The sequence below is a fragment of the Rhipicephalus sanguineus genome, chromosome 1, assembly GCF_013339695.2.
Source record: "Rhipicephalus sanguineus isolate Rsan-2018 chromosome 1, BIME_Rsan_1.4, whole genome shotgun sequence".
NCBI classification, from domain to species: Eukaryota; Metazoa; Arthropoda; class Arachnida; order Ixodida; family Ixodidae; genus Rhipicephalus; species Rhipicephalus sanguineus.
The window spans coordinates 152,388,272-152,409,646 of NC_051176.1; the positions used below are offsets into that span (position 1 = coordinate 152,388,272).

General features: G+C 45.8%; 1 protein-coding gene across 2 annotated transcripts in view; it reads left to right on the forward strand.

The window, feature by feature from the left end:
- Positions 1–21,375, forward strand: part of LOC119400455 (G-protein-signaling modulator 2) — a 77,707-nt gene that overhangs the window by 11,230 nt on the left and 45,102 nt on the right. For both annotated transcript variants that reach the window (XR_005185094.2, XM_037667504.2), the window contains exons 5-7: positions 115–238; positions 2,359–2,474; positions 8,582–8,846. Coding sequence is in view for 1 of the 2 variants with exons in the window: in XM_037667504.2 (XP_037523432.1) it covers positions 115–238; positions 2,359–2,474; positions 8,582–8,846 (505 nt within the window). In the remaining variant the exon portion in view is untranslated. The remainder of the gene's footprint in view (positions 1–114; positions 239–2,358; positions 2,475–8,581; positions 8,847–21,375) is intronic.

Sequence of the window (21,375 nt, forward strand, 5' to 3'; positions counted from 1 at the left end):
GTTCTCATTCTCATGCAAACATTTTGTGTAAAACCATTTTTTTTTACTGGGAACAGATTTAAAGGAAAACGAAGAAAAAATTGACTTTTAAGCACTGCTGTTCCATCTTTCTAGGGAGAACCTCAAGTTAATGGTGGCTCTTGGTGACCGATCAGCTCAAGGACGAGCGTACGGCAACTTGGGAAATACATACTACCTGCTTGGCAACTTCAAGAAGGCCATTGCCTACCATGAGCAGGTGCTTGTTTTGAGCTATACTCTCATCGAAGGCAATTCTTGAAACTTCTCTGCACATTCGAAATGGCAATAATTGAAGCCACCACTGCTGCTGCATTGTTCATCTAGCAGGTCCGAACCAGTGCTTTCGTGGGTCGAACCATTTGCGGCCATAGAGAAGTTCAAGAGTCAGCTTCGCCCCAATGCTAGGTTATTATGGGGTGAAGCATACTGAAAACCTGAAGGGGCCACTGTCACGGCGCACTGCGGCAATGCGTTTATGGATAAGCACCAGAAATGCATGCAGGTGTGATGGTGGCAAACACACCAGTACGATTTAATTGCTGAGAACCCTATTGCGATAAGCATCTCCAGCTGACTGCTCGGTAGTACATGTGGCCTAGCGCAGCTGTAAGCGTTCTGCACGCTTTTAATAGGTGACAACCCATATGTACCACACTGCCATTCACTGTTGCTTCTCTGTGCGATAACGCTAAGGGGCACTGCACAGACATGTTGCTTTCAGGAATGATAGCAGCTCGCCATCACCATGCCTGTGTGTGGTCAGGAACAGAGTGGGCACAATGAACACTTACCGCAAATGTGTGCATATGGTACAATAGGCGCCCTAGCAGTGACGGCGTGAGCTCAGTAGGCGCCGAGCTGCGCACAACTAGGAAATAACGGCTTCCCACTGCAGCAAATGCTTCGTTTTAATGAAGTGGTGGAGATTTTTGTACAGGAGCACATTGTTTACACGCACACACGCATTGGGGAAATCCAGGCCAGTTGTCCACTCTTCTGCTACAGCCTTTGCATTCGTGCTGCTTTTATGGCAGCACTCGTCACAATATGCAAATTTTAATTGGCCGTTGGCACATATTTTAGCGGGGTTCCCAGCAGGTACTGAATGTATTCACGAGAGCCTGTGTGAGCATCAAAATGCCTGGTAAGTGTACTGTCAGACCTTTGGAGGTATTTTGGACGTGACTGTGTTGATTTCACTGCTTGAGCAAAGTAAGGAAGTATAACTTCGTTTTTTTTGGACAATTTTAGGTCTCTAGGGTAAAAAAAATCGGATGTTCACATATTTCACTGTGGTTCCTTGATTTATCTGTGTTGTACTGTGATAAAGCTGCTGATTGTTTCCGGTGTGACCGAAGGTCATGTCATAGTCACCTGGCTTCAGTCACACCTGCTCACCTGGAGCCTCGCTACAGGCTATACTAAAAACTGTGTTGCTGTCTGCATAATGTGTATTTGCAAAGTGCAGTTTTATGATGCATGCCCTTTCCTCGTGCTAGGTAACTGTTGGGAACCATTAGTTGCCACAATATGTAACCAGTGCAGGATTCATGTACCTGGCAATACTTTAGGGTTACTGTGCGCTCACTTTGTCTTAAAATGAGTGAAGTGGGATTTTCAGCACAAGTAAGATCATAATATTGCATCATTATTGACGCATAATGCGCAATGCAACATTGTATCCATGGTATTAGAAAATATGTAATTATGCTAGGAAAGTACAGTTATATTGTGTGTGTTCATAAGCTGCAAGTCTTCACAAAATATGCGACCATGATGTATTTAAGTATGTACAGGGACGATGGAAAGAATCGCGAACAGTGTGGCATCTACGTTCTTTGCTGTTTCGCATTTCTTCTCAAGTGGTTATAGGTTGGATGGTAATAAAACTCCACTGGAGTCATCCATGATACAATCAAGGACCACTCTAGCATCGTTTTATTGCCACCACGGTCAGATCACGATGAAAACAGCACGCTGCGCTGTTCACGTTTCTTTCCATCCCCCCTGTACCTCTCTCTACATATATCATGCTACTGAGAGCACAGCAGACTTAAGTAAATTGGACTAGTCTGTATGCATGGTGACATTTTAATATGATGAAATTTGTAGCTGATTATTAGCACACCGTATGTAGCATGGGCATTGGGAAAATGACTTTCTGGTGCTGCCTACATCCACAAATATAAGTAGAGGCCTTGAGGCACACTGATAACTGTGCCAAGGTTATCAGTGTTATTAGTGATAACACTGATAACTGTGCCAACGTGGCATCCAATTTACAGTTTTCAAATGCTTACAGTTCTAATATGCACCTATGTTGGGCTGCCATTACAGAGGCTGAAATTGGCCAAGGAGTTTGGGGACAAGGCAGCTCAAAGGAGGGCAAACAGCAACCTTGGTAACGCCCACATTTTCCTGGGAGAGTTTGGTGTTGCGGCAGAGCACTACACGTAAGACCAAAGTGAAATATTTTATTCATTGCATATGTAGGGCCTATAAACTTCGGATTACAGCCATTTTTGCTTAAGAAAAACTGGTTTTCCTGAGCTTTGGCATAGGGTGATTTTATGCTCAAAACTACTTGCAGTGTTGAAGGAGTACTTGAGCAGGATTTCTCCTTTTATTTTCTGTTTCTCAGATTGTTAGCTGCTCACTCTATAAGAATAGTACGTAGTCCTGATTTCGTGCACAGTGAACCCATTAACCCTTCGAGGGTCAAATTTTTTCGTGGAATGCACTCCAAAAATGTGTATTTTTTTTTGCCGAATTAAATTCTTCAGATGATTCTATTTAAGAAACAAATTGCCTAAAATTTTTTTTGCGTGACCGTAAAGTGACAAAATAATTTTTGTTGTTACATACACATGGTTTATTCGCGATTAACATCAAGCAAAATCCTAAAAAAAAACTTATATGATATTTTATAAATAAAAATTATGCGTTGTATTAAACGTAGCTCACAGTCATACAAAAATAAGCAGCACACCAGAGTACTTTTCCGGTAAAAAATGTTCTTGCTCTAACACTATAAACTTTTCAGCGTGTGATAGTCAAGATGTCGCTCCTTCATCATCATCCGGGTCTGAACTCGTAAGTAAATCCTCGTCTGACAAACTGACGTCCAATGAATCAGATTCTGATTCGGCACTTGGGGAAAAGTCCACCTCGGAAGAATCGCCGCTCGATTCACTAGCAGCAAAGCAACCAGTGTGCACTTCCATAGCGTAAGCGAACTGCGTGAGCGAGCGCACGTAAGAAAACTGTATAATTGTGCGCCTGTTTGAGAAGCAAAACGAGTGATAATGCTATAACAATCCTATGCTTATCGCCAACGGGACTGAGTTAGTTTTTCCGAGTCCCCAAAACAGGAAACTCAACCACAGCGGCACCGTTTGTATAATATAGCGCCGCACGGAAACAGATGTAATCGTGCCCCAGGGACCAGTAAACGAGAGAGTAACAAGCGGTCACCCTTTGAGAGACTAGAAACCAGAGAGCCACCAGCTTTGTGAGTGCGAGAAGCGATAACTACCCGAAGGATGAAACTGAAACCAGATGTGCTAACCGTGCTCGGATGTGCAAGTGAAAGCCGGCGCGCCGCTTTGGATAGAGAAAAAACACACATCAGCATATGAAAAAAATTCCACATACAGTAGACTCTCGTTAAGACGAACTCGAAGGGACTGCGGTCATCTGTTCGTCTTATCAGGAGTTCGGCTTATCAGAAGTGCCCCCAAAAAGATACATGCTAACATGTCAAGTGCATCCAAATATGTTACTTGAAACACTGAATCCAGTAGACTTACAATGTGGGGCAAAAAGACAAGAAAAAGCATTTATTTGGCTTATCTAGATAAAGACTATGCCTTCAAGCAGAGTGTTTAGAGGAATCTTACGAGCACCCGATTTCGCGTGTTCAAAAATAAAAATGCTCGTGAAGATATTTTCTACCACATTTTAATGATAAAACTGTAACACGCTCCTATGTTGACGATTAGAAAAAAAAATTAAGAGACAAGCACAATTTTCCTTCAAAGAATGTAAAATTTATTGTCCTGGCAGTTCGTTTTCTTCTGTGCGCCTGTTTTGCTGGCTCTAAGATCACTTCTGGATACGCCTCGGTCGCGTGCTGTTGCCTTGACGAAGTCATTATACGCTGAGTTGCTTAAGAAAGTCTGCAAGGTTTTCTTCGAGGTCCGGATATTTTCCCGTTTTTGGCCCGTAGTAACTTTTCCTGATCGACGTGCAGCTGAAGATATCCCATCGGTCTACTCACGGTCACAAGCCTCGCCACGAAAAAGCCTTCCTTTGTCGTGCGCTTCCATAATCAAAATGGCTCATCACAATTTGCACTTCACTGGGAACAGATAGAACGCGTTGCGAACCAACGCGAATTGACCACGAAATACATGTGCTGGGCCGCCATTGTGGGAGTGCGCCGGATCGTGGTTTGGTGGTTGATTGTAATGCACAGACCATTTTTGTTCCTCTTGTCGCTTTCTTTTTTTTTCCCCACTCCTTTGTACTCCAGCTGGGAAGCGGAAGAACGGGGGGGGGGGTATACAAAAGGACGCAATGGCTTGGGGGTCCAAGTTGTAAATCCCCCACTCTTTTTGTTGCTTTCTTTGCTGATAAAGCCCACACCTCCCCCAACCACAGGCTGGGGGTGAGAGGGGATACCGGCTTTATCCGCTGACCCGCGTTGCGATTTGCTTCGCGTCTTTGCTCCAGGAAGTGCTTTTTTTCATCTTTTTTGCTTTTTCTCGGTCGCCTGAATGCCCCACCAAGACTGCAGTGTTCGTTTCGCAGAATCGCTAGCGTTGTTGATCATCGCGAAAGTTCGTCTTAACCGAAGAGTACAGTTGGGCGGTTCGTCTTAAGCGAATTTTTTTTGCATTGAGTCTATGGGAAACCAAACAAATGGTCCCCTGTTGTTCGGTATAAGCGAGAATTCGTCTTAACCGAGTTCGTATTAACGGGAGTTCACTGTATTCCCGAAGTGTGGCAGCACATGCCAAGCAAGAGAAATGATCGAAAAAGGTGTGCAAAACCAGCCGCACCGTGCACGCACACACTCGGATGCGCGAGTGAAAGCCGGCGGGCTGCTTTGGAAAGAAAAGAAGAAAAAAAAACGGTGGACAGGCATCGGCACATGAAAGAAATTTCACATATATTCTTGAAGTGCGGCAGCACATGCCAAGCAAGAGAACCGATTGAAAAAGGCGCGTGTTTTAAACATACAGGCATTGATGTACGTGTATGGTGTCAACCCTTTGGTACCTGTTAGGTGATGCCGTACATGTATGGTGTAAACCCTCAAAGGGTTAATACGTACCTGCTGGAAACGTGGTGTAACTACGCACCAATAACTACTTAGTACAAATTTGCGTCACCTTGACGTGTGCCACGAACAGTGAAATACAGTGCCACAGCAAATATTGCCTTACAGTACCCACAACAAAGCATTTTCTTTCTTTTTGCCAAATCTCTTAAAAGATTCCAGGTCTTTCGCACGGCCGTCCAATAGCGCGTGGTGGGATGCCAAGGAGAATTTCAAAACTGCTACAGGGTCCGAGACGCACAATGACTGATGGCTGACATAGCGGCAGAACGGACGCACACATATTGGCTTTTTGCGATACATGTGTGCGCGTCTGTACTGCGATCTTCTACTGAGCGAAAACTGACCCTGTTTCATTGAAATGTGTTGCTGCCACATGGAGCCAGTTGTCCAGGGCTTCTTGCATGCAGCGCTTTGCCTACTCAGCTCATACCGTCACTGTCCAAAATAGCAATTTTCCTGCTCCAAAAATTGCTCCAAATACAGTCGAACCTCGTTAATACGTACCCGCTTTAAGCGTACTAACGGTTGAAATGTAGTTGCGACGAATCCCTGACCGAGTCTCATAGAGCCTAATGCATTCGCTGACCGCTTAAGCCGTAGTGCTTCACCCTACGCCTACTGGTTAGTGTGTACCCTGCGTACCGCGATAACGTTTTGTGACATAAAATTTTACTGCGCCGCTGAACTTCCCAACGCCACAATATGCCGCCAAAGGTTTTCCGTGTGCCCCGCCACTGTGGTCTAGTGGTTATGGCACTCGACTGCTGACCCGAAGGTCGCGGGATCGAATCCCGGCCGCGGCGGCTGCATTTTCGGTGGAGGCGAAAATGTTTGAGGCCCGTGTGCTTAGATTTAGGTGCACGCTAAAGAACCCCAGGTGGTCAAAATTTCCGGAGCCCTCCACTACGGCGTCTCTCATAATCATATCGTGGTTTTGGGACGTTCAACCCCAGATATTATTATTATTAAGGTTTTCCGTGTTTTCGAGAAGTGCGTAGATCGGTCGATCACCGATTCCGACTTCCGCACGATTGCGGCTATGCCTTTGCGGGTAAGCATCTGGAAAGAATGAAGGTGAGGCGGCGGCCACCGACGAACGTGCCAGCATGACTTATTGCCGACAACCTTATCACAATAAGTATCTTCAGATATCTGCTCGGGCATGCGTGCGGCGCAACACTACTTTAAACCTACTGCACTCTTTTAATAGGCGACAACCTGAACGCGCTGGGCCACTGATCGCTGCCGCCTCGTTGGGCGGGGCCGTGTTCAAGCGAGCGCCGATTTGTAGAAACGAAAGCAGCTCGCTGTTGCGGAGTTGAGCTTTGCTGGTCGTGCGCGATGAGAAACCTCTTTACATAGACGCTATCACGCTAAACACACGCGTACGATACAGCAAGCGTAGCGCTGTTGTAACCATACTGCACGCTTTTATTGGGCGACCAGCCAAACGCGTTTCCGTCCGCTGCCAGGACCGCTGGAGCGTCGCGGAGTGCGCATCGCTTGCAGGAAGTTCGTCATCACCGCGTTAACCGAACAAGCTCATCTGTGCTCATCGCCGAATCTGTGCACGGTCTGGAGAGAAGTGGGTACGAAGAACACTCTCACGACAAATGCGCGCGTGCGGTACAGCAAGCGGCCTCACGGCCCGGCAGTGACGGCGTGAGCCGAGAAGGCGACGCGCTGCACGCAACTAGCCAGAAGACGATCGGCTCCACGCAGCCGTACCGCGTTTCACTGGAACTGTGTCTGTTTTCATTTAGTAGCAGATCGCTGTACTGACGCACACACATATATCGCGGAAAGCCGACACTGTCCGTTCTGTCGCTATGTCGGTCACTGCATATACCGGACCCTGTAATAGTTCCGAAATGCCCCTTGGCATCGCCACCGCGCGCTATCGGCACTATCGGACGGTCGTGCGAGAGTACCAGAATCTTTTCTCCAGCTTGGTAAAAAGGAAGAAAAGGCTTTGCAGTGGGTACTTTAGGTAATATTTGCTTGGCACTGTATTTATTTCTTTGCTGGCGGCGATGGCGTATGCGAGGAGATGCAAATTTTTACTTGGTGGTTAATGCGTGCTACCGTTTAGTGCGTAGTTATGTGGCGTTCCCGGCAGGTACGCATTAACGAGGTTCCACTGTAGTAAATTGGCTGGACCACCACTGATATCTATTTTTTGTCCTCTGTCCTCGGTTTAACTCTTTGAGGTGCAGTGAATATGTGGGCGCAACTTGTTTTTGCCCGTTGTTTGGACTAGTGGCTAAGAAAGGGCAAGATACTTTGTGCATGGGATGAATTAAACCTTCTGCATAGTCCCTGTGTCTTGACTTGAACTCAATGTGCTGCGTATGACTGTATGACGATCACTTTGGTGAAGGTAATGTGATGTTCAACGGGTTGTTCAATATGCTGCGTTCCAGGACCAACGATAAAAATATTTTTCTTTGCTCAAAATGAATACAACCAAAAACAAATTGTGCATGCGTTTTGATCCTATAATTTTATTATTTTTATGTAAAAATGGAATATGGCTGATTGCATAATTAAATATTTAATTACAAACTCATTATGATTAATTACTGAGACTAGCACAAAACAACACATTACTTCATTTTCTTTCTTGGAATGTAATACCGAGTGCCTTTGAATTATTCTGTGCGAATTTAACACATTTGCAGACAGTCCATCATAATTTTCACTGAAAGGGTTGACCGTTAAACTCACCTTATCAACTTCAAGTGCAGCTTTAATTATGAACATGAGGGAAAGGTGGCAGCAGATATTTATTTACGGTGACTCCACAGTGAAGTAAAAACTGTTTTTGCAAGAAAGATTTCTGGAGGAGTGCTTTAATGCCAGACATATTCCACAGATTTCATAAAAGTTGTTTTCAGCTGTTTTTAATATTTCAGGCTTGCACTATGGGGGCCATGTGATTATACAACTTTCTGCTGCTTAGTACGAAGGTTGTGGCTTTGACTCCCTTGGCACTGGCATTCTGATGGAGGTAGAATGAAAGAATGCTTATGCCCTTTGAGCTAGGTGCACATAAAAAAATACATGTGGTTGAAATTAATCCATAGTCCACCACTACAGCATCTCTTATAGCCCATGTTTTGCTTTGGGAGGTTAAGTTGTGTAAACAGATTTTTTTATACTTGCATAACTGTTATTGAGTGACACTACAACTGCCCCTCTCTCTTTTTCTAGGAAGACTTACCATTTGGCCAAAGAACTTGGAGATAGGGCAGTTGAGGCCCAAGCCTGTTACAGCTTGGGAAACACATACACCTTACTACGAGACTTTGAGCGGGCCATAGAATTTCATTTAAGGCACCTCCAAATTGCTGAAGAACTCAGGGACAAAGTTGGTGAAGGGCGTGCATATTGGAGTTTATGCAATGCACATTGCTCCCTGGGTGACCACAAAGAGGCTCTCCACTATGCCACCCGGCACCTGCGTGTTTCCCAGGAGGTAAGTGGCTTTGAAGGCTTTTCATTGTGACTCATTTATTTCATTGTCAAGCATTGTAATATAACAAAAAATGCTTTTGAAAAAATTCGTGGCCTTAAAGGCCAACTTCAGCGATTTTTTTAGGTCGATGGATCTCAATGAAATTCGCTGGGTATGTTCCTTTGCACGTTTCCGTCATTTATGCCAAATTACAGGCTTGAGACATGCGCAGATTGTTTGCAAATGAATTTTAAAAATTGTCTGCAAACGCCCTCCTGGCTTCCCACAATTATTGGCAACATTGCGTCTGTGACGTCAGTATTGGGAAGGCGGCGGAAGTGACGCAGCCGAGGGCACCGCTAACTTCGGCGCTTCGGCCGCTACAGCCAGCATCTGCTGTGCACAAGGCGACAGACAGCGTTGGTTTGGCCGGCGCTTCGCTGGTCGTCCCGACTGTCACAGCTTTCATACTCCGCGTCGGCGTGACCGGCATGACTTGCACGACTTCCGGTTCGTTCGTAACAACGTCTACGTCATACGTAGACAGTACACTCGGTTGGGTTTCGGTTTCGGTGTTGCACTTTTTTGCTTATTTAAAATTATTCTCCAATTTGCCGAGTATTTCTGCTATCGGGCCCGTAACAGGAGCGTCTCAGGAACATAAAAGCACCATTACTTTGACATGGCCAAAAAATCGCCGGAGTTGGCCTGAGATAATAAGTTTGGTCATCTTAACTGTGTGTGTGCACATTGGTGTATTACCTTTCCCATGTATATTATAATTTGGTAGTCATGCACATTGATGTGATTGCTGCTCCGCTTATGACAAACTACACCGATTGATGAAACTTGCTACATTTTAGCGAAGCTTAAATTTGTACTAGAGCTGTGCGAATAGCAAAATTTTGGGTGCGAAGCGAATTCGAATATTGAAGTGTGAGTGCAAATCGAATCGAATATTTTTCGAATATTTCGAGAATATTTCTCGAATACTTCGAAGCGAAATCGCAAAAAAGAAAGAGAGGATTCCTAAGCGTATTCTTATGAGATAGCAACCTGAAAGTGTTTCTTTTTGCTAGGTTGGTGAAGCACTGGCAGGGTGGTGTTTCATAGTTGTTTTATCAAGAATGAGGCAATGTAGAGGCCGAATTCTATTTATGTACATGATTTGGTGCAACCAAAGTGTTGCCGACAACACTACACATGATGGGCAAAGATACCATTTCCTCAGCCTGTCCTCCTCTTTCAACTTCTGTGGAAGCCCAACTGATGTGGCAGACAAGGGTGTGCTCCCTTTAAGTCCGTTCCAAATCTGGCTCGTAGACATCGATATATATAAGAACATCTGAAATTTTGGATGCTAAAAAGCTTCGGCGTCCGATTTTTCGGACTTTCTTCCCAAATTTCAGGTCCAAAACAACATTAATTGAGCCCCCACCTCTGCCACATCTTTCATCTCCATGTTGGAACCAGTGTTTTCTTGGGTTCATACATTTGCGACCGTAGCAGAGCTTGAAAGGCAGCTTTGCCGCAATACCGGGGTGTCATGAGGTGAAGCATATTGAAAATCTAGGGAGCACTTTCAATCGGACGTTGACACTGTCTTGGCAAAGTTCGACCGTAACAGTGCTTGAAAGGCAGCTTTGCCGCAATACCAGGGTGTGACGAGGTGAAGCATATAGAAAATCTAGGGACCACTTTCAGTCGGACGTTGACTGTCTCTTGGCAAAGTTCGACCAGAACGGAGCTTGAAAGGCAGCTTTGCCGCAATACGAGAGTGTAATGAGATGAAACATATTGAAAATCTGAAGGGGTCACTTTCAATCGGACGTTGACTGTATTTGTTTTTGGGAAGTTCGAATAGTAAAATTTCAGTGCGAATCGAATCGAATAGCAAACACTATTCGAAAAATATTCGAAATTTCGAACATTCGCACACCCCTAATTTGTACCCAACCTGTCTGTGCCCTAAAGGGGTCCTGAACCACCCCTCGTGCTTGCTGAAAAAGCACATTCTGTGTGTGTGTGGGGGGGGGGGGGGGTTAAACAGGAGATTAAAATAATGTTGAACAATAGACGTTATGTCAATTCTTCGGCATGCAGTGCCATTTAATGTAACATTGCTTTCATTGAGCCAAATAAACCCAATGCACAAACAAAAGCAGCACACTTGGCTAACCAACTAGCCTAATTGCTGACATAAAAGTACCCGTGATTGGAAGGACGCTTCGCTTATTACTCTGAATGTGCTGCATTGAAAAGAAACCACAATGCTTCGTCCATAAAAAAAGCTCTTCTTTGCGTCTGAATCCAACAGGCCAGTGGCATTATAGACACAAAGGAACGTTAAAAATGTGCTTATGCCACAAAAATGTCGGATGTTCATGTACCGTACACGCGCAATAATATGCTCTATTCCAATGATCGCTATAGACTTGAAGGGATCCCAGAAAGTGGTTGACTAATAGCGTAAGAGTTTTGGTGATTGACGATATATATTTACCATTGTAGTTGTTGAACTGACTCTTATAAAACACCCAAAAAATAAATAATCGCGATATTATGACAAAAAAAAAAATGGCCAATGGCGGCCGTTGCGGACCGGCAACCGGCCCGCCATCTGAAAAACCGGCCTGGCCGGTCTAAAACCGGACAGGTGGCAACCCTACCTGCTTGGTCTATCACCATCTCTCTTTTCATGCACGACTCTAGACTCTTTTTGTATTACTTTAAGGAGTACTTGTTGTGGGTCGCAGGCACCGAGAAACCTCACTGCATTGACGCTATCACGTTAAACGCACACGTATGGTACAGCAAGCATAGCGCTGTTGTTACCATATTGCATGCTTTTATTAGGCGACAACCCAAACGCGCATCGCTTGCAGGAAGCTCTTCATCGCCGCGTTAACTCGTTGAGCTACTCGGGAGCGAAACTCCCACGGCAAATGCGCGTGTGCGGTACGGCAAGTGGCCCAACAGTGACGGCGTGAGCCTAGTAGGCGATGCGCACGCAACTAGCCTGTAGACTATCGGCTCCACGTACTGCATTTCAGTGAAACTGTGTCAGTTTTCTCTATGTAGGCAATCACGGTACACACACATTTATCGCGGAAAGCCGAGACTGTCCATTCTGTTGCAATGTCAGTCGCTGCGTATCCCAGACCCTGTAATAGTTTCGAAATGCTCCTTGGCGTCAATTGCCACTGCGTGCTATCGGACGGTCGTGCGTGAGAGTGCCAAAATTTTTTCTGCTCTACGGCAAAAAAAAAAAAAAGAAAGAAAGAAAGAAAGAAAGAAAAAAGAAAAAAAGACGCGGGTCTTTTTTTTATTTCTTTTATTAGCTGGGTGAACTGAATGAAATTTAACAAACTTATCCCATTTTTTCTGCAGATTCCAAATCTCTAATTAGATTTTTGGTAGCTGCATTAGTACAAACATACCTGCCAAGTCTCCCGGATTACCCGGGAGACTCCCAGATTTTGAATGTTTCTCCCGGTTGTACGGGTCATAGGAAAATCTCCCGGAAATCCAGTTTTGCCCCTCGCGTCCAGTGCTTTGTCTGGCCACATGAGCAGAGTTGTCTGGCCACGTAGTAGAAAGGATTCTTCTTCTTCTTTTTTTTTTAACGATGGTAGAAACGTTCAACTCAGTTTCATTGCGCATTGTCGTGTCTGGGTATTTGGATCCATCCCACCGCTGCAACCAGTTGTTGCGACTGGTATTTAGATCCGTCCCTTCTCGGCAACCAAGTTGTTGCTACGATAGGGCAGCGTCGTACCCGGACTCAGTTTGGTAGCGTAGTCGAGTCTCCGGGTTGAGGAAATGCTGCTAGCAATTTGGGAAAACAATAACAAGTTTACTGGCACTTTTCGTACACTCAATTACATCGTGACAAGGTCAGAGTTCAGCGACGAGCGAATTGGATGAGCCTGTTACCGAGGGCTCAGAGCCCCATTTCTCACTCAGCACCGTCGTTTTAACCCCTCAGGCTGGCTCCTCCTTCTTGATGACCACCAATCACACACATGACACCACCCACCATGGCACAGTCCATTTCACTGTTGCTGAGGGGTCGTTTCACTCTTGAAGCAGCAAGGGTCCGGTGGTCGACGGCACGCAGGTGGGGGAAGCAGGACAACAGGTTCCTCGTGCTTGCTCCTCCGATTCTTCCCCGAAGGCAGAACGTGCTTGCTCCTCCGATTCTTCCCCGAAGGCAGAAAAGGGTCTGCGGCGACTACTGTCCAAATATACAGGTCATGTCGTTTCGGCAGCATACCAAGTCAAGCCCAGGTGGCCCATTGTCTCCGGCTTTGCCGTCCCGGGAACGCCGTTTCCAGGAAAGATGCAGGTGTTCTAGCAGTGTGAGAACGCCTCGCCCGCAGATTCTGATGGCCAGCGCGTCGGCACCGACTGCCAGTCATAACAGCATGAAGTAGCTGTGCACTTTGTGCCTCAGTGCTGCCAACGCAAACGTGTCATAGCGCTGCAGCCGCGTCTTGCCTGTGATGCATACATAAGTACATAAAAAAGATGCGCTCCGTTTTCGCTAGGAGAGAGCGCTCGCAAGAATTATGGTGTCAACACAAGCTCTTGATGCAGGTGGCTGTTGTTTGATGTCGTGATGCGAGATGGGACGTTTCGCGTACAGATGCGCTACACGCAATTTAAAAAATCTATCCCACAAGTTATCTCGCCTTCAAAATTTTGTGTCACTATTAAGTGGAGATACCAGCACTTAAAAGGGTAGCAGTTACCGATGTCTGTCGAGATCGCGACCGTCCCCGTCTCAACGGCGCCCCTTATGGTCCCTTGCCCGACGAAATAACTGGTAACCCGCCACGGTGGTCTAGTGGTTATGGCGCTCGACTGCTGACCCGAAGGTCGCGGGATCGAATCCCGGCCGCGGTGGCTGCATTTTCGATGGAGGCGAAAATGTTTGAGGCCCGTGTACTTAGATTTAGGTGCACGTTAAAGAACCCCAGGAGGTCGAAATTTCCGGAGCCCTCCACTACGGCGTCTCTCATAATCATATCGTGGTTTTGGGACGTTAAACCCCAGATATTATTATTGAAATAACTGGTAAGCAAGCGACGTCAGGCCTTGCACGCGGAGTGATGTTATCGCATGTGCCCTTCGCACGACGGTGACGGCCGGGTCGTTTCATCTCTGCTTCAACCGCGTTCATCCCTAGCGCTAGCGCGCTTTTACTCGCACGTGAAACAGACGATGCGTAAGCGATGTTATCGGTTTGGACTCTGTACAGATCAGCGGCGACCGCGAAATCCCGCTGATAGTAGGCAGTTTTAGATTAGCGCACGCTAAGTTAGCGTTTGTGGCCCGCTATTTCGGTCATTGGGCAGTATTAGAATAGCGTACGCAAAGCTTTGCGTTGGCTTTTCGCGCAATTGCGCATGCATCATACACTAACCGCTTGCGGGCTCCTGTTAAGTGACGGAAATAGTGGGCCGCAAACGCTAACTTGGCGTACACTATTCTAAAACTGCCTATTAAGAGGGTTCACCAGCGCGAGCTCCCATAGAGAATACAAGTGCATTTTGAGAAGCCCTAGCGTGCCCAAATTTGGTCAGATTTAAACGGGGTTTTCGGCACTGCATTCATTTTTAGTATATCGAGGAAATATTGCGGACAGATATTTTTCCTCGGGCTTTCATTTTTTTACAAACCAGAGGCAAATATTCATAAAAATTGTACATTTTAACGTCTCGCTCTTTCTTGTTGTCTCCTGAAGAAAATAGCTTAGTTATCTAAATTTCTTCCGCAACATTTCCTCCCTTTTTATTTCCTTATTGTTATGGTATAATTGTCATGCATGTCAAGCCCCTGGTTTCCATTTTACAGGCTTTGAAAGTGCTGTGTGTACTTTCAGTCTGGATTTCAAATTCGCGCCAAATTTAAGCGGTGCGACGTGGCTCCACCTGGTATCGCCTATATTCCGCGATCCTACACTCTACCACCAGCCTCTCATATGGCTGTATTCGTGCGGTGCGTAGAAAAGTAAGGGACTACTTGCTGAGTGAGCTTGAAACAGGCTTCGGTATTTTTTTTTTGTATCGTTTTTTGTGGGGGGGGAGGGGGGCTGTGCTGGCTCTTTTCCTCCCGAGCGTGTTCCCCGCGACAATGAAGTGGAATGGGAGGCAAATGCAGGTGTGTGACCCAAACACAAAGCAGCGTTTCTTCGGCGTCGGCATCGCGACAGCGTTTTGGCTACCAGCACTTCATATAAGCAGGGTGCCGAGAGGTCCTTGGTGCTCAGGAAACTGCCCCATGTCCATAGCTAATCGTCCTATTGAGCGCTCGCAGGAATGTACTGCGGTTGCAAGGGGGACAGTGGCGGCATCTGCAGCAGAGACTAGCCAAGAGGCTCGTGTGCTTTCGCTCAGTTCTCTCGGTCAGGAATACGCAGAAGCGCGACATCATGGCAGGCAAATCTCGCGGCAGCGTGATCGGCTGCCGCGAACTGCTTCTTCAAGGCGCCAAATACGCATGCGTAGATCAGAACAAGCTTTGTTCATTGGAAAGAAAACATTATTTGATGTTGAGCGGCCACTGTCAAGTGTATGACTGGACACATGCCTTTCACAACGTGGCAGCTCGGGGAGATGGTGCTGGCTCATGCCTCGCCAAGCTACCCGGTCTTCATGCTCGACCACCTTACATGTAATTTCTAAGCAGTTTTATACTTCATTTTGAACATTATCCTCGCGTTTTTCTTTTTGGCCAAACATGCTGTATATATATATATACAGTAGAAGCTCGTTATAACGAAGCGGGATATAACGAACTAATGGATATAACGAAGCAATCGTAATTCCCCTTGAAATTCCCATAGACGCCCATGTATTTAAAACCTCGTTTTAACGAAGCTACAATTTCCTCGCAATGGATATAACGAACCTTTTTTTTTCCCCCACCGAGCATTTACTGATCATTTTGGTACCCGGCAAGTCAATGTCTTATAGCGCGCGACGCTTTACGTCGCATGCGGTAATTCAAAACTCGCGCCACGCGCTCCCGAGGAGCCGCCTGCCAACACGCGCGAGGGTGCGCGTCTGCCTGCCTCCCCTTTCCGCCGAAACTCGTGGACTCATCCGCGCACGTCCCCGGCCTCCCCTCTCCCGCGGAACTCGTGGACCCCCCTCTCTCCTGCTGGCGCGCGGACCGCGGGACCACGTGGACGACGACGCATAGAGTAATATAGAAAAGGTTAAGAGAGGACACTCCCGTAGGCCCCTGCGGCGATTTGGGTTCGCAGCGCACCAAACGGAAGTGGGGAATCCTAACATCCGCCTCAGAGATCGGAAGTCGCAAAAAAATAATTAAAACTGCCGATCTCAGAGGCCATTATTTAGCTATAGGTAAAATTACACGGCCCCGAGACCACTTTTATTCGTGTGATTGTCTCGGAGGTCATATATATATATTATATATATATATATATATATATATTTTTTTTTTTTTTTTACGCGTTATTTGCAGCATAAGAAGCTTGTGTACGCCACACCGCCAGAGCGGCGAGCACACAATGCCATTGTTTATGCAGACATGAAAACGTTGGGAAGACGAAAACTTTTATTTCAAGTCACATTTCGGTAAGCACGTACAAAGATGGGTGCACTACACAAAGCAAGACAGCTGCCAACGTGTTGAGAAATTGCACAGTAGGAATAAATAGGCGATGGCGATATTTAGAAAATTCCCACAATACCTAAAAGTGCAGAAGACAGCATTAGCATCACAGAGGACTACAATAGCTTTCGCAGTCCAACCTTTCTTATTAGTACAAGCAGCTATCGCGCACAGTGCAAAACAAATCATTCCGCCCCCCATTTTTTTTAAGTAGTTTTCACATTTTTCACAAAGCAACATGCAATTTCAATGCATCTCGCACAAACATCACACTAGGAGGTTTTCTAAGCCTCACACTTATTCACATAAACCACATCCTTTGGTTTAAGACTTAAACTTGTCAAGCTGCAAGCCAGAACTGAGGACTGAAAGCGAACTTGTCCAAGTTGCGGTTAACAAATTGACATGCCAACACAAGCGTATTCGACAGTACATCTTCAGAAACCTAGCATGGCATCCAGTGAACAAAGGTGGAAATTGAGGATGACAGTTTAGCAGCAAGATAGAGAAATGCCATGGCAATGAACCACACTTTCAACAATGGAAAGAAAGGCAGATTCCAATTCCTGGAACTTTCAAACGCTCTGGCAGACGGAACAGTCAAATTTCCAAACAACTTGCCAGGTACATGATAAGCTTTCAGCATCATAAAATACTGGTGTTCCTGCCTCAAATCATTTTCATCATCCCTTCAGAATGCCGAACAATGGCAATTCTCAGGGCACTTTTCAAGAAACTTCTTAATAAGAAACCCTGCGACGTAGTAAGATGCTGCATCATCGACAGCATGCGACTGGTTCAGTGAAGCAAGCAGACTTATATCCTCAAGTGGAGGGAAGTCATCCGAGCAAGGTGGCTGAACATGATCTGCAAGCGATGGCTTGTGGAATGAAAATGGCGAGAGCTCTTGAAGAAGTACACGTCTGTCCTCCTCAACGTTTCCTTTATCTGAAAGTTTCATAATTCTTTGGATCATAATGTGCTTTAGACCACTTATAAAATGGGGAACAGTGGGGTTCATGTTGCATCCTTGCCTTTGTCGAATGCTTCCAAACATGTTTTCTAAAGGGTCCTGTTGTAGCCGCCTGGTGAGGAGGAATCTGAAGTTGTACTTATTCGAGAGCTCTTCCCAGAGCATCAGGATTGCTCTAATAGTGACCTGCCACCCTGTGATCGTATGTGGCTGCCGCCTGCCTTCAAAGTTCCAAGTAGCAACCCATGGAGCAGCTGCCTCAAGGAAGTCGAGCACTTCAGACTGCCCTTTAATAATTGCATACCTCATCTTCTGAGCATTCTTTTTTGGACTCGAACTGTTCAAAGCATCAAACAGCATGTCCATCCTGTCACAAAAATTGGCCGTGGCCAGCGCAGATTCTGGCAGTTCTTTAACGTACACAAGTGCAGTAATTGCAATGGAAACGGATGCACTAAGAACCTGGGTCGCCCGCTTCACTTTCATATTGCTGAATGGTTTCTGATAGATATGTCTTTCCGTTAATTTTGGTGCCAATCGAAGCCTTAGCTCATGGGTTGAATGATACAACTTGGTAATGTGTGCCCAGTCTACAACCTCCTGTCCAATATGAAGTTTGTGCATCTGCAGGTTGTTCCGCGTAGTTTTCACAAGATGTGGTACATCGAAAATGAAAAAGATGCGGTTTCCATCAACAGTGAAAAATGGTTTTGCCACAGATACTCCCAGCTGCCTCGACAAGCTCACATTTGATGCTCCCTGGTCACATATTAAGGCTTTTATCGATATTCCGATTTCTTGCAACTGCTTAATCAGTGACATTAATAGGTTGTGCAAGTGTGAAAATGATGCAGAGGCGTGGGCTACTGTGTAAGCTACTGGCTGAACCCATCTCTTAGAGATTCCAGAAAGCAGGACCACCATAGCCCGGTCTGCGATTGTTGAAGTTCGCTCAACACCATTGTCTGTGAAGCCCTGCACAACATCTTGGGTCACATCATAAGCCAAATTTTTTTTAAGCATCATCTCATCAAAAATTAAAGCGCACACTCTGTCGCGCTTGCTCCACGACTTAGTCGACAACCCAATGGATTGAACTATCCCTGGAATTATTCCCGGCAGCATTCTTACATTTGAGAGCCATCTCCTTATGGAACGTTCACTAGGCAGTGTTAGGAACGATGACAAAAAGCGATACGCTCTTGCACCACAGAAATGCAACTGCAAAGCAAATTTTTTCATCCACCGAGTAAAACGTTTACCCCTGCTTTTTCCTCTCAGCTGAACGTGACTTTTTAAGAGCTGAAACATTTCATCAGTGACAAAAGGTTTGACAACATCGAACGCTTCTTCAGTTGTGCGGGGAGTCTTCACCTGCCGTTTCCGTAGTCGTTCAATAGTCTTCTTGTACTTGCACACCCTCCCTTGAAGCCGCTTGATGATTTCTTTTGGCCGGCGAGACTTTGCCGCAAAGGTGGATGAAGTGCCTGCAGAAGCTAGAAAAAGAAAAAAACAGTATTTTACTGCAAAGTAAACTTACATTATTAGAGAATAACTGATGTTGCTTCGTTCACAAAGGGTGCTTATGTTATAAGCAGGCCAATTTTATTTTCTAAAGAAAACCTAGCAGTACAACATTGTACAGTTATTGCTATGAAAAGCCTGCTTTGCTGTAGCTATAAACAGTCAGTGCTTTACGGAACGCATCCTACAAAAGGGACTCTAATTTACTGCAAAAGCTGTTAGGAGAGGCCGCCGGCACACAAAAATTTATATGTTTAAGATGTACCGTTGGGATTAGTTATCAAGATGACATGTATTACACACATTTGAAAACAATAATCTTGCAACAGTAGGCAAGCACTAAAGGTTCAAGTATCCGTGGCCGAAGGACAGATCCTGTTTGTACTCATTCCCAGCTTGTAATGCAACCGTAGAAGTAAGTACAGGTGTCGCAACAGACTTAATATATATGGTCCGTCAGATGGCTCACCCATGAATCTCAAAAGCACAGTGCTGTGTCACCATAATAGCAAAAAATAATGAATGTCACATCATTGGGCTCTTTTGGATTTATAACACTTTTGTAAGCTACTTTCATAACTCACTAGAGCTGCATTTACGATGCAGCTCCTGGATAAATTAGTGTCGATGGCCACTATGTTAGTTACCTTAACTTTTAGCTGCTTTGGTGCTGTATATGCAGCAAGGCAAGCACTCTGCAACACATGCCTTTAGGCTTTTCAATAACAACTGCAGAGATTTTATGCCCCGAAACTATTATGATTATGACGGACACTGCACTTTGCCATATAGCTGCTCAGCCCATGCCCGTGAGGCAAGACTACGTTAGAGATGGTTGCCCAACAAACATAAAAAGAAATAACGCTCTTACTAGGTGGGGCCGAGGAACAAGCGCTCTCCTTTTCGCCGTCACTTTCGTCACTGCTGGTTGGACTTGACTCTGCAAGCAGATTAACAAGGACAGCAATAAGATACTAAGCAATTGGTGCCATTAAACCGCATCTCACCATTGACAGTAGGGCATGGAATCTCCGCAGCACCCTTCACAGGTTGCTTGTGGCTGTCGACTGGGGTCCCTTCTGCAATAACACAAAAGAACGAACTGTTGAACAGAAACACCTTTCCTCTAACCATTTTCCTGCCATCAGATAAAGTCTGAATTAACACAAAAGAGAACGACAGACGACTTACCAGGCAGTGCCATGGAACAGGAGCTCTCCTTTACACTCTCACTCTTGTCACCACCGACTGGACTTTCTTCTGCAATGACATCAACGAAAGACACCAATGAGATACCGAGCAAACTGTGCCAGAAAAAACTCCTTACCATGGGCAGTAGAGCAAGGAGTCTCCGCAGCACCCTTCACAGGTTGCTTGTGGCTGTCGACTGGGGTCCCTTCTGCAATAACACAAAAGAACGAACTGTTGAACAGAAACACCTTTCCTCTAACATTTTCCTGCCATCAGATAAAGTCTGAATTAACACAAAGAGAACGACAGACGACTTACCAGGCAGTGCCAGGGAACAGGAGCTCTCCTTTACACTCTCACTCTTGTCACCACCGACTGGACTTTCTTCTGCAATGACATCAACGAAAGACACCAATGAGATACCGAGCAAACTGTGCCAGAAAAACTCCTTACCATGGGCAGTAGAGCAAGGAGTCTCCGCAGCACCCTTCACAGGTTGCTTGTGGCTGTCGACTGGGGTCCCTTCTGCAATAACACAAAAGAACGAACTGTTGAACAGAAACACCTTTCCTCTAACCATTTTCCTGCCATCAGATAAAGTCTGAATTAACACAAAAGAGAACGACAGACGACTTACCAGGCAGTGCCAGGGAACAGGAGCTCTCCTTTACACTCTCACTCTTGTCACCACCGACTGGACTTTCTTCTGCAATGACATCAACGAAAGACACCAATGAGATACCGAGCAAACTGTGCCAGAAAAACTCCTTACCATGGGCAGTAGAGCAAGGAGTCTCCGCAGCACCCTTCACAGGTTGCTTGTGGCTGTCGACTGGGGGTCCCTTCTGCAATAACACAAAAGGAACGAACTGTTGAACTAGAAACACCTTTCCTCTAACCATTTTCCTGCCATCAGATAAAGTCTGAATTAACACAAAAGAGAACGACAGACGACTTACCAGGCAGTGCCAGGGAACAGGAGCTCTCCTTTACACTCTCACTCTTGTCACCACCGACGGGACTTTCTTCTGCAATGACATCAACCGAAAGACACCAATGAGATACCGAGCAAACTGTGCCAGAAAAACTCCTTACCATGGGCAGTAGAGCAAGGAGTCTCCGCAGCACCCTTCACAGGTTGCTTGTGGCTGTCCGACTAGGGTTCCCTTCTGCATAACACAAAAGAACGAACTGTTGAACAGAAACACCTTTCCT